Genomic DNA, 11,768 nt, shown 5'->3' with positions numbered 1-11,768 from the left:
CGATTTCAATGAAATGAAATGAATGTGACCGTAAGATATATTGCAATTTTAAAAAGTTTTCAGAGTCTGACAATAATATTGATCTAATTTTATTTGTCCTGTCGTTAATAAGTAACTTCTCGATTTTGGCTCATCCAATCCCTGTTGTTTTGCTTGATAAAAGCCCATCTCCTGCAAAACCTCTCATTTTTTGGTTCCTCGGTTCTTGAAGTTTCCAACATGCAGCTATCAGTTCACTGGGTTGTGTGTGCAGCACTTTTGTGTGTCCTAATGGGTAAGTTCAGTATGTGTAACATTTTACAGTGACAAAATCTTGATTGAAAATGTAAACATTCTGACCATTTTGTAGCGAGCAAGTATTGCAATTTGTCAATCTGCATTCAAGTTTATGATAACTCTATTTGCATGTAGGCATACATTTCCTGTGTGGCCTATTGACGTTGTTTTTCATTTTAGGTGGAGAAGTGTGGTGTGATTGTACCGAGGACAATATGCAAATAGAGGGAGGTCATTACACACTGACCAAGGGGCTAAATGCAAGCAGCATGCTGGTCTACCACTGTCCTGAGGGTTTCTATCCTTATCCCTCCAAAATGCGTGTTTGCCAGCTCAGTGGCAGATGGAGCAAAGAGCCCATAAGCTCTCAACTTCAAACATGCAGGAGTAAGTGATGCTTTTCGCCCCTTGCCTTGCTCCATGAGAAATCCAATTCCATGTTCCAATTTTTTTAGTGGTTGAGTGCCCGAATCCCTTTGTGCTGATGCACGGCAGCGTCACACCTCCTCAGGAGAAATACTTTGTAGACAACGAGACCGAGTATGAGTGCTACTCCGGCTACATGATGCGAGGCTCAGCCAGGCGGGTCTGCTTACCAAACGGCAAGTGGAGTGGCTCCACTCCCATCTGCAGCCGTGACTGTGAGTCCGCTCTTAAGCTATCTTTTTAATCTTTTCTACCACAGTGGAACCTCTAAAGTGGTACAATTCAACCAAAATTTGTTGGACTAAGATGCCTCAAACACAAGTGATGTCAGGTGTGACATCAGTATTTTTGTGTGTGGAGGAACCACAAAAGGGTACCAGTGATGGCAAGTGTTATGATAACAGTAGCACCAGAAATTGAATTTAATACATAGGTAGGGTTCTGGCTTCTCACTACAACACTAGCAATACAATGACTCAATTACACATGCAAATGTGATCATCCCAAGCACATGCTAATGTTAATAAAATGTAAATAAAAGAGGAATAGCTAATGACTACCATGAAAATGAGCGGAGAAGCTTGACAAAAATCATGTTGTTTGTCTGTTTCAACTTAAAAAAATGTTGGCTATCCATTTCTTAAACAGTAAATTCTGATGAAGCAACCACACAGATCAATATGTGTTCTTATGCTGCTTGCTAAACGAAAGATACACCGTCTCTCCCGCCTATTTGCAGCATTTGCAAATATGTTTTTATTTTTTGGAATCAATCCTCCATTATTCCCTGAAAAACCTGCCTATTTTCTGTGCTCTCTGAAGTGCCACAAGATGGCGGCAAAAGCCCTGTCTTGGTGCCAAGGAACTATGGTGAAAGGACACATCTAGACTGAGAAACAATCATAACAATTTTTTTAGAGGGGGAGGCGGCGTCAATTACTTGCAGTTTTTTGCTATTTGCACTCGGTCCCTGTCGCCCGCGAATAGGTGTATTATACCAGTGATTCTCAAACCGTGGTGCTACTAGTTGTACATGGGCTCCCTCTAGTGGTACGTGAAGAATTACTGCCTGACAAGTGCATTCAGTTGTATTTAACTTTTTGGGTACAATACATTTGTATTTAATCTTTAGAACCGTTTTATTATTTTATTATTTTATTTAGGTTAAAATTTCATTCAACTTTTATGGGCAATGCAGTTTAATTGAAGATGCTTTTCGCAGTAGTTCTTTTGTATTTTCTTATATTTAAGCGCAGCGTTAATATTCATATATGTATATTGTTACTGTGGCTCACAATAATATTAAACATTCTTTTTGTAATAAAAGGCCTGTCTCATTTTTTTTCATGAATACATTTTTGTTTTAATTGAACAATCGCTTAAAGTTTTTTATGAACACTAGGTCTACTATGCTACTGTATTTTAATGTTGGTCATGATGGTGGTATTTGAAGTGCATTGTATTTTTCAGGTAGTACTTGGTGTAAAAGGTTTGAGAACCACTGTATTATACTACTCTATACATTACTGTATACTGTGCAAGTCTTTATTGTCCAACAATATCTATAGAACACCACTGGGCGACAGTGTTGATCTGTAAACACCTTCCTGTTCCCTTTCCATTAGTGTCTGATAGGCATCTTCAAATGGTGAGTAGTTTTACTTTATTTTAGTTTTTTTTATACAGGTGTTGACTTGTAAAATTGCTTGTACAGTTTTTGTGGTGACAAATTCCTTCAAATCAATACTGCAAATGGGCATTGGAATTAGAACAACTAGCAAACAGGGTCACAGATTGTGTTCAACTTTAGCAGTTCCACCGTGTCAGGTTTACTGTTCTGATTTTTTAAAATATTTTTTGACTTGGCACATTTTACCTTATCACAGCAGGAGCCGATTGTGCTGATCCCGGAATCCCAGCCGGTGCCATAAGAAGCGGGAATTCATTCGGACTAGACGACAAAGTGAAATACAGCTGCACTGGCAATCTGTTTCTGGTTGGCTCCATTGAGCGAGTGTGCCTGGAGAACGGGCAGTGGACTGGCACGGAACCAGCTTGCTACTGTAAGCCACAGACACGCTTATTTAACTCATTTAAGGGCTCAAAGGAAATCTGCATTTCAGGAAATTGAGAGGAGAGAGATTTTTTTATTTCTTTTCCCTTTTAAAATTGTTAAATATTTTTCAAATTGACTATATTTAAAATCATACCATTTAATTGATGTAACGATATATTTACTAGCCCCCAATTACACAATAGTGTACATTCTGAGAAACCCAGGCTCAACAGTAGTATCAAGAAAGAGGTCATGGGCACTAAGTTGCTTCCGGATACAGTGATTCATTAGCTCGTTAGGTGACTAATACCCTGTGTACAAAATACCTTGTTTTGGTCCTCCAGACATGCCAAATATTTGTGTTCTTTCTTTTTCTTTTTCTGAAGTGATACAGTATCCTTTATTTTGTAATCAACAATACCAGATGATGAAAACCAGTAGGAACCAATAGGAGGATAATGTTTAGCTATAATTTATAATCACTACAATTTGGTGTCTTTACCTCCTCAGACGGATACACATATGATACCCCACTGGAAGTTTCAGAAGCCTTTGGCAGCGCAATCAAAGGCAGCCTTACCACTTTGGAACCCACAGGTGAGTCTAATGATGCCTAATAATGCATTTATCTCAATCAAATGGAAAGCTGTGGTATTTCAATTACACAATGACTGTGCATGGTTAAAATTTCATTTGTGCTGAAACTTTGATACTAAACTCTTTAACTCACATAACCCGTTTTAACCGTTCAGACGACACACAGGAGGGCAGAAAAATCCGGATTTCGAAATCGGGAACGCTCAACATCTACATTGGTGTGGATATTTCTGAGAGTATTGAAGAAAGATACTTCAATGACGCCAGAGATACTGTAACTAAACTTATCAGCAAGGTAACAACAAAAAATAACTCTTTTTTTTTTTTCTTGATTACAATAAGTGAAAAATCATGTTTCAATGAGCATAATAAAAGAGTGTACAGATTGACAATTGTAATTGCTCTCTCTATGATGCCTACAACCGGCCTCTCTTTGTATATGCTGAACTTGAGGAGTCAGCAAATGTGATGCTGCTTTAAGAGATGCAAGTCAGATTGTGGCTGTTTTGCTGATTGTTGTTTAAATAGGGAGCTTCTGCTGATGGCCACCAGCCACAAATATGCTGACTTACAAAAATACCTTAGTGATTTAGTGGGTGGGATATTTAATCAATTAGTCGACATTCTGAAAAATCAAAACACACGTTTGATGTTGTATTAGGCTTGGCAGATCATCAGCCGCATCAATTTCACATCATTTCCCTTGGCTTTGTTTCTGAAGTTGAATTTTGAGATGCGGAACTGAATGGCCAAAATAAGCAACTAAAATGATTATTTTCATTGAACACAGTGCACCAACAGGACCAGCAGATGACGCGTGGGATTTTTTTCTCAGTTCATTTGTAAACTTGTCTCATTATATTCGTTTTGAATAATTCTCTTATTGTGGCTCTACCTGCCGATTCGCCATCTGTGGAAAAGTTAGAAAGTGAAGTTACCAAAGAAAGAGCATAAAGTTGCTGTCCAACAAAAATCATGCATTTGCATTTTTGTTTCTTTTAGTAGCAACACAAACAAGCAAAATTTTGACATTCTGTACATGCTTTTTGTTGCGCACTAGCATGACTAGGATGGGTAATATCTAAAAGATGGCGAAAGACACATATCCCTAACTTGAATTTAACATTTAAAAGTTAAGTTTGATTATCCACAATTGATATTAATTTGGAGATATTAACGTCTTTCTGACAAGTTGTAATTACATTGAATAGTTTGAATTTTCATTGAAGATATCCATCCATCCATCCATTTTCTTTACCGCTTATCCACATTCAGGTCGCGGGTTGCAGTAGCCTATCCCAGCTATCTTCGGGCGGGAGGCGGAGTACACCCTGATCTATTTCAGTTTTAACTGGTCAAAACTAAGTTACAGAGGTCTAAAATATGATTTCGCCTTGTTAAAAGTTACTTCAAGATATCTGGGAAGGCACCTAGATATCTTGAATTCAGTCAAAATGTCAAAATGAAGTCGAGCTTCAGATATGTACAATTCAGTTGTCAGATATCAGTACAGCAGATATGTGTAACTAAACTGTAAAGACAGTATCGGTGATGAGAAACCCCATACACAGAAATAGCAAAAGACACTGCAAATATCTGAAAAGACAATTGTGGATATAGTAAGAATGAAGGTAGGGATATCTTCAATGTTCTTTATGATGAGGCAAAACTAAATTACAGATATCTGTTACAAATATGCAGTCTAGCTGTTGGATGTTAAAAGCGCTTGCCCTAGAGTTTTGTATTTGCAGATATTAGAAAAGTCATCTCACACAGCAGTTAGATAGCTACAGTAAAGCCGTGTACAGTAATAATGTACAGTATGTTGGGTGTGAAGCAGTTAAGTGTCTGGCACACTTTTAGGAGCACATTTTGGCTCACTGTCCACATAACGTGCACAAACAGGATCTCATCCTATTTGGTTGTTGGGGCAGCGTCCCATTACAAGTGCATTTCATTATGAATTACTCTTTGCATCATAATCCTGACTGATGCTGCTTGGCCTGAATCCCTTGGCATGTTTTCAGTGCAGCCGTCAGGATATTACTTTTGCTGATAAATGGCTCATTTACAAAATAACACGCATAAGCAGTTAATGAGGATGAGGAACATTTTGCAGCAATTTGCATGTGCTTGTCTGCTTATTACAAAACTTAATTGGTGCCTTTTCCCCCCCGCCACACAGATTTCATCTTTTCCCATCTCTCCAAACTATGAGGTTGTATTTTTCTCCTCGGCTGTATATGAAGTTGTCAACATTCTGGATTTTGTGGATGGCAAGGTCCAACTGAACATTTTGAAAAGGGAATTAGAAAACTTTAAAATAGAAAGTGAGTACCCAACCGATTAGACCTATTCCTGGAAATGCTGTTACATTCAACCACTACTTCATCTTGGTTTTGAGGTTGTACTTACTGTGTTCGTTGTTCCCCACTCAAAGACAGAAACACAGCCGGAACTGATCTGAACCTGGTCTTCATGACCTTCTTGGAGCGCATGGCGCTTATAAAACAGCGAAAAGGGGATGAGGCCTTTAAGGAGCACCGTCACGTCATCATTCTTTTTACAGACGGTAACTTCAATCACCTCTGAAATGATTTTCAATGTGTACACACTATTAAGTGCAATTTAATGGGCACAAAACTTAGCATTTCACTATTTCACTGCGGTGTAGTATCTACAATCAGTCTCATTGAGACATTTTTGTTCTTTGTTTCTTCAGTAGAAACATCTTTTTGGATAACTTTCTTTTTTAGTGAAAAATAATTTTCTGTTCTGTCATTTCAAACCGCTAACTGCTTTGAAATTGTAGCAAAATAGAGCATTTGCCAGCCACCATGTTGGTGGATGGAGTTCATCACTACCATTGTTTGTTCAAAGAACTTGACAGTCTAATATAGTCTAAAAACAGAGCCTAACATAATACAGTAGTGCTTAAATTAAAATGACTAGTGATCAAATACGCTCCTCATTAACAAATAGAGCCAAAAATGCAAGCAGATATTGGCATACATCAAAACTCGGACAACAATTGCGTGTGGGCTACATACAGCATTGAAAGCATTTCATCTAGTTAACCCACAAGTACTCATAATATACACTACAGTACTCACAAAAGTTTTGGGATACTTTTGGGTAAAATTTCAGGGTGAAATTAAGATGTGTTATTTGTTCAAATCTTTGCACCAAAGGGATGAAGTGTTTTAGTTTTTGATTCACGCAGTTGTTTTTTTGATTGCAGGTGCTTACAACATGGGTGGTTCACCTGAGTCTACAGTGGAAAAAATAAAGAACATGGTATACATGGACCCAAATTATAGGCAGAAAGAGCCAGCGAGAGCAGAATATTTGGGTGAGTTGACGTGAGTCCAGTCCAGGTGAATTTGCTGCTATTTATTTTCCATCTTGTCTTTCAGACATTTACATTTTCGCCATCGGGGCGGAGCTCTTCGACGACGACTTGAAGCCTCTCGTCGTGGGGACGGGCGGCAACCATTACTTCAGGATGAAGGACATCAAAAAATTACAAAAGACATTTGATGAAATCATTGGTGGGTTTTGCATTTATTCTTTATGTATTTTGCTTGCACAGCTCTGAGCCAAGTGTTCATCTTAAATTGATTCCGGGGAGATATACACAAGATAATAACATGATGACAAAACATCCTTCTCTTGTTTCCTGATGTTCTTAAAAGCAGGCTCTCCTTTCGTGAAAGTGTCAGTATTTCTTCCTACACTGTTGGGGCAAGAAGCTCAAGTAGCACTATAACATTTTGCACTATAGATTTGATTTCACTGCCATTTACACACCATTACAATACATACTTTGCTGAACTCAGTAGCACAAATCAAGGGCAAAACTAATATGTGAGCATCAACACCTCATGAGAATATCAAGCAAATTTTTCTTTGCATTTAGTATAACAACAATATTGAGAACTCACTAATTCATAACAAGAAAAATGTTTACATTGGAGAGCTTTGCTAAATGTTTTTTCTGTTCCTGAAAGGCCACAGCAGTTGTGGGCTCAGAGGCTAAGCTAAGAACCTCGGGTGAACAACCCTGCGGTTTTTGACAGATAGCTCGGATGAAAAATAAACAAAAATAAAAAGTCCTGGATAACTACAACAATAAAAATGTTCCACACTGCAGTACCTTTTTTTTGTAGGGGAAAAATATAAATCCCTTCAAATGGTTGTATAACAGTATATAAGACACATAGTCAAAATTTCCATCCCATATAATTGCATTTATAACAATGATATCCAAGTTTAAAAAGTTTGTAATCATTTTCATTATCCTTTTTGCCAGTTTTCTTTGGGAAATCACATGTCATTTTCCTTAGTTAGGTGTTTAACGTAAATTTGGGTTTAAATAAAAAAGTTACCAAATAGGGTTGGGTTCGGGTATACTGGAATTCTTTGCAGTACAAGGGGGTTCCACCATGCAAACTAAAAACATGGGAAACCTCATTAATTCCACTGTACTCTGATCAGATTTTGCATATTCTGATTTGAAGCAATGCACCCTCTCAAGAATGTAGTTATTAAAAGTTAATCACAATACTGTGTTACATTTAAACTGGACCATTTTACAACAATATGAGCATCACTACGACATGTTGCTACAAACCATTTTTTTCTATTTAATACAGACTGATATGTTTTTCTTTCACTTTCAGATGAGGATGAAGTCAAAGGCTTATGTGGGCTTCACAAGGATTATGACACCACCGAGAAAAGAGAAAACTATCCATGGGCGGCGCTAATTGTTGTCCAGGTAAAAAATGAAGACAATTTCAGTTTTAATGATTCCACCCCCCCCTTTGCAAGCCATGGTGCCTTTGTAGACTAAATCTAATTTGTGTCTGACTGACTCTTTAAGAACGAGGGTAGAGTCATGAAGTGTATGGGCTCTCTGGTGACTCCCATGTTTGTCTTGACTGCCGCTCACTGCTTCACGTTTGAAGATCTGCCCAAACACGTCACGATCGACATCGACGACGGACAAGGCAGAAGTAAGATGACGCCGATTGATCCTCCATCATTCGCATTGGATTCGAAAAGGCTTGTTTGGATCTATATTGTTCCCCCCATATCGCGGTTCACCTACTCCAACGCCTCTATATCAGATATTTTTGCATTTAAGGAAATTTGTGTCGTGGAACTTGCTTGAGCTACAGAGTATTGTTGTTGTTGCTGTTGTTTTATGGCGTTCAGTGTACTTGATTACACACTTGCCCCTCTTTCTTTCTCTCTCTCTCTGACAGCAAAAAGAGTTAAGAATTTCTTTTTACACTCAAAGTACAACATTAGCGCTAAAGTGAACGAGGGTGTGAAGGAGTTCTACGACTATGACGTGGCTCTCATCCAACTTACCGAATTTGTGAAAATCTCCACTCTGGTCAGGTCTGACGATTCAATAATGAATAATAATAATTTAAAAAAAAAACATTTGTGATACTGTGCTCGCAACATTGTCTTCTTTCCTTGTTTAGACCCATTTGTTTACCCTGCACCCAGGAGACCAGTGATGCTCTAAAACTGGTTGGTGAATCCACCTGCGCAGAACAAGGTAACTAAATACTAAAGTATGATTCTGGAGACTAGCCTATGCAGTAAACTGTTTACAATATGCATTTTTGATTTGTTGTTTGTTGGCCAGTCAGTAAAACTACAATGTTTATGGGTTACCTTTAAAAAGAGTGTTCTGTAATAATTAAAATACTAAGTTAACTAGTAGCGGCGCGGTGGACGACTGGTTAGAGCGTCAGCCTCACAGTTCTGAGGACCCGGGTTCAATCCCCGGCCCCGCCTGTGTGGAGTTTGCATGTTCTCCCCGTGCCTGCGTGGGTTTTCTCCGGGCACTCCGGTTTCCTCCCACATCCCAAAAACATGTATTAAGTGGAAACTCTAAAGTGACTGTGAGTGCAAATGGTTGTTTGTTTCTATGTGCCCTGTGATTGGCTGGCAACCAGTTCTTGTTTTTGATGAATACTTGGGCCTACTACTGTATGTTAATGTTGGTCATGATGGTGGGCCATTGAGGGCTAAGAATTCTTCAGTTGGTGCTTGATGTCAAAGGTTTGACAGCCACTTTCATATAACACATTGTACATATATCGTCAAAAAAATCACTGCTGATAAAAAAAAATTAATTTGTGAAGTTTTACACATATTCTTCACTCGTAAAAAACAAACAAACAAACAAAAACATCAGGAGAAACCTAATATATAAAAATAGCAATTTCTGGGGGAATCAAATGTTCAAACTGGATTATTTTATTTTACCTTATTTTACTAGCTTTTGAAGCAAAAGCTTTGTAAAAAAAAAAAAAAGTCAAGTTACTCTCCAATACATTCCATTAAGATAGGAGATATAATGTGAAATGTGAAAATTGCTACATTCTGCCATGAGAAAAAGTGAGTGGTTAGTGTGGTGGCAGATTTCAATCTAAAAGATATGTACATTTTCTCCTAATTACATTGTCTTTTATACAATATCTTTAAAACAGGCACGCTAAATTGGTTGTATTTTTGTGGTCTGTAACTATAGAGCAGCTCCTGTTAAAGAATATGGAAAAACTTACTTTCCTGACACGCAGCAGAGCAAAATGGGTGGATGAAAAACACGTCCATGCTAAACTTGGCGATAAGGTGAGTTGTAAACAAATTTAGCCACTTTTTCCCTCCCCAAAGTTCCTTTTGACCTTCCCATTATGTGACGCAGAGGGATGAATGTATCAAACATGCATTGGACGCAGCAGGCATCACAACAACCAAACCAGAGGTTCCTGTGACCGAAAACTTCCTGTGCACTGGTGGTCGGACTCCCTTCAGAGATCACATAGCGTGTACAGGTAAGTGTATTTGATGGCTTTCTCATTGTTACCGAGCATTTGGGGCCTCTATTTTCCACTGAGGAATCTCATTTGGGGCAGGTGATTCTGGAGGAGCTGTGTTCAAAAACTATGAGCATCGCACAGTGCAGGTGAGCCTTCCTGTCTCTTTCTTTCCTCACAAATGAGCCAAATACGAATGTAAAGCGGACCCAGAAAGGTTACAATTAGCAAACTGTTGCCCAGATTTTTAGGTAAAATATGCTTAGGTTACATTCCCAAGTTATCAAAACAGGTATTGTATGGAATGGAAAATAACATTTACATAATTTACTTTTGTACTGAAGTTTATTTCACAGTCTGAAAAGTATCTGTACTGTATTTCTTCCGAAGTACAGAGTGAGTTTTTGCCAGCTCTGCTGTGCAGTAAATGAAAGAGGTTCCACTATAAGTAAAAACACAGCTGGTAAAGTGTAGATGTCAAAAATGGACAAGTTAGTTCTTTTTTTGTTTTTTTTTCCCAGATTGGTATTGTCAGCTGGGGAAGCCAAAATCTGTGCAAGGGTGGCGGTGTAGTCGACTCACAGGAGAACTCCCGAGATTTCCACATCAATGTCTACAGGGTTGTACCTTTCCTCAAATCTATCCTTGGAAACGACGACCAGGATGATTATGCACCATTGGAGTTCTTGAAGAGCTAAATGCTTAATCTATCGAGAGTCATATCAACAATGCTGTTATTTGACCATGTATGAAGTGAACGATGTTGTTTAAATATGATATAAAAAGCATCATGAGATCCTTAATTAATCAACCTCAAGTGTTTAAGCAGCACGTTTCTGTAGAATGTGCGGATAACACTAATATGAATTGTAACAGTCCCATGTAGATAGCTGATCTGATGTTTTAATTGTATTTTGGACTTGTTGGTCTTTGCTTAATCCGGAATATGTGCAACCTACTTCCACATTCAGCAAAACAGGTTGATGCGATTCCTCCCGGCTCGGGTGAATGATGAAGGAGACCGTGACAAAGGAGCCGTAGGAATTTAAAAGTCAAAGATGTCACCACAGAGCCACCACGATGGAAATATCCGATATTTAGGCTTCGTCCGTGTTTACATATATCATATTTGTATAAGTAAAAGATATATATGTACTGAATTTTTGTCCAAAGACACAAAACATAAAAAATACAAAATTTTAGCAAGTTCGGCTTCAACAAATCGTGTCATCGATCCTAGTTATGCTCATTAGCACAGTATACACAGGAAGTCTGCAAATCTGTTTTCCATATTTGGTCATTTGACGTTCCGCACACAGCGGATTTGGATTTTTTAGTTGAAACATGGCTGTTTACCTAATTGGTTTCACCTAGTGTCGTTAGGCGATCAGCTCCTTTCCTGCTGTTCTCCATCCTCTCAGCCAATCAGCTCCTTGCTTGTTATGAGTTTGTCAATGCTGCCCAGCTGTGTCTCGTCAGTGTAATTTGGTTTGCCATGTTTAGTTCTTAAAAAAAAAAAAAAAAAAAAAAAAAAAAAAAAAAAAAAAAAATCCATCCATTTTCCTTACTGC

At 38.3% G+C, this 11,768-nt stretch overlaps 1 protein-coding gene across 1 annotated transcript; it reads left to right on the top strand.

Annotated features, from left to right (window-relative positions):
* The first annotated feature begins 204 nt into the window (after positions 1-204).
* LOC133415849 (complement factor B-like) lies at positions 205-11,012 on the top strand. The gene is made up of 18 exons (XM_061702351.1): positions 205-274; positions 457-663; positions 732-917; positions 2,589-2,765; positions 3,269-3,355; positions 3,511-3,650; positions 5,541-5,685; positions 5,796-5,927; positions 6,597-6,707; positions 6,772-6,906; positions 8,038-8,135; positions 8,241-8,373; positions 8,635-8,764; positions 8,854-8,930; positions 9,912-10,012; positions 10,086-10,215; positions 10,297-10,346; positions 10,719-11,012. Exons 1-18 carry the CDS (start codon positions 220-222, stop codon positions 10,893-10,895), a joined length of 2,271 nt encoding a protein of 756 aa, XP_061558335.1. The 5' UTR covers positions 205-219; the 3' UTR covers positions 10,896-11,012.
* Positions 11,013-11,768: the final 756 nt, after the last annotated feature.

This window comes from Phycodurus eques, chromosome 17 (assembly GCF_024500275.1).
Source record: "Phycodurus eques isolate BA_2022a chromosome 17, UOR_Pequ_1.1, whole genome shotgun sequence".
NCBI classification, from domain to species: domain Eukaryota; kingdom Metazoa; phylum Chordata; class Actinopteri; order Syngnathiformes; family Syngnathidae; genus Phycodurus; species Phycodurus eques.
This window is presented reverse-complemented; position numbering and strand designations above follow the sequence as displayed.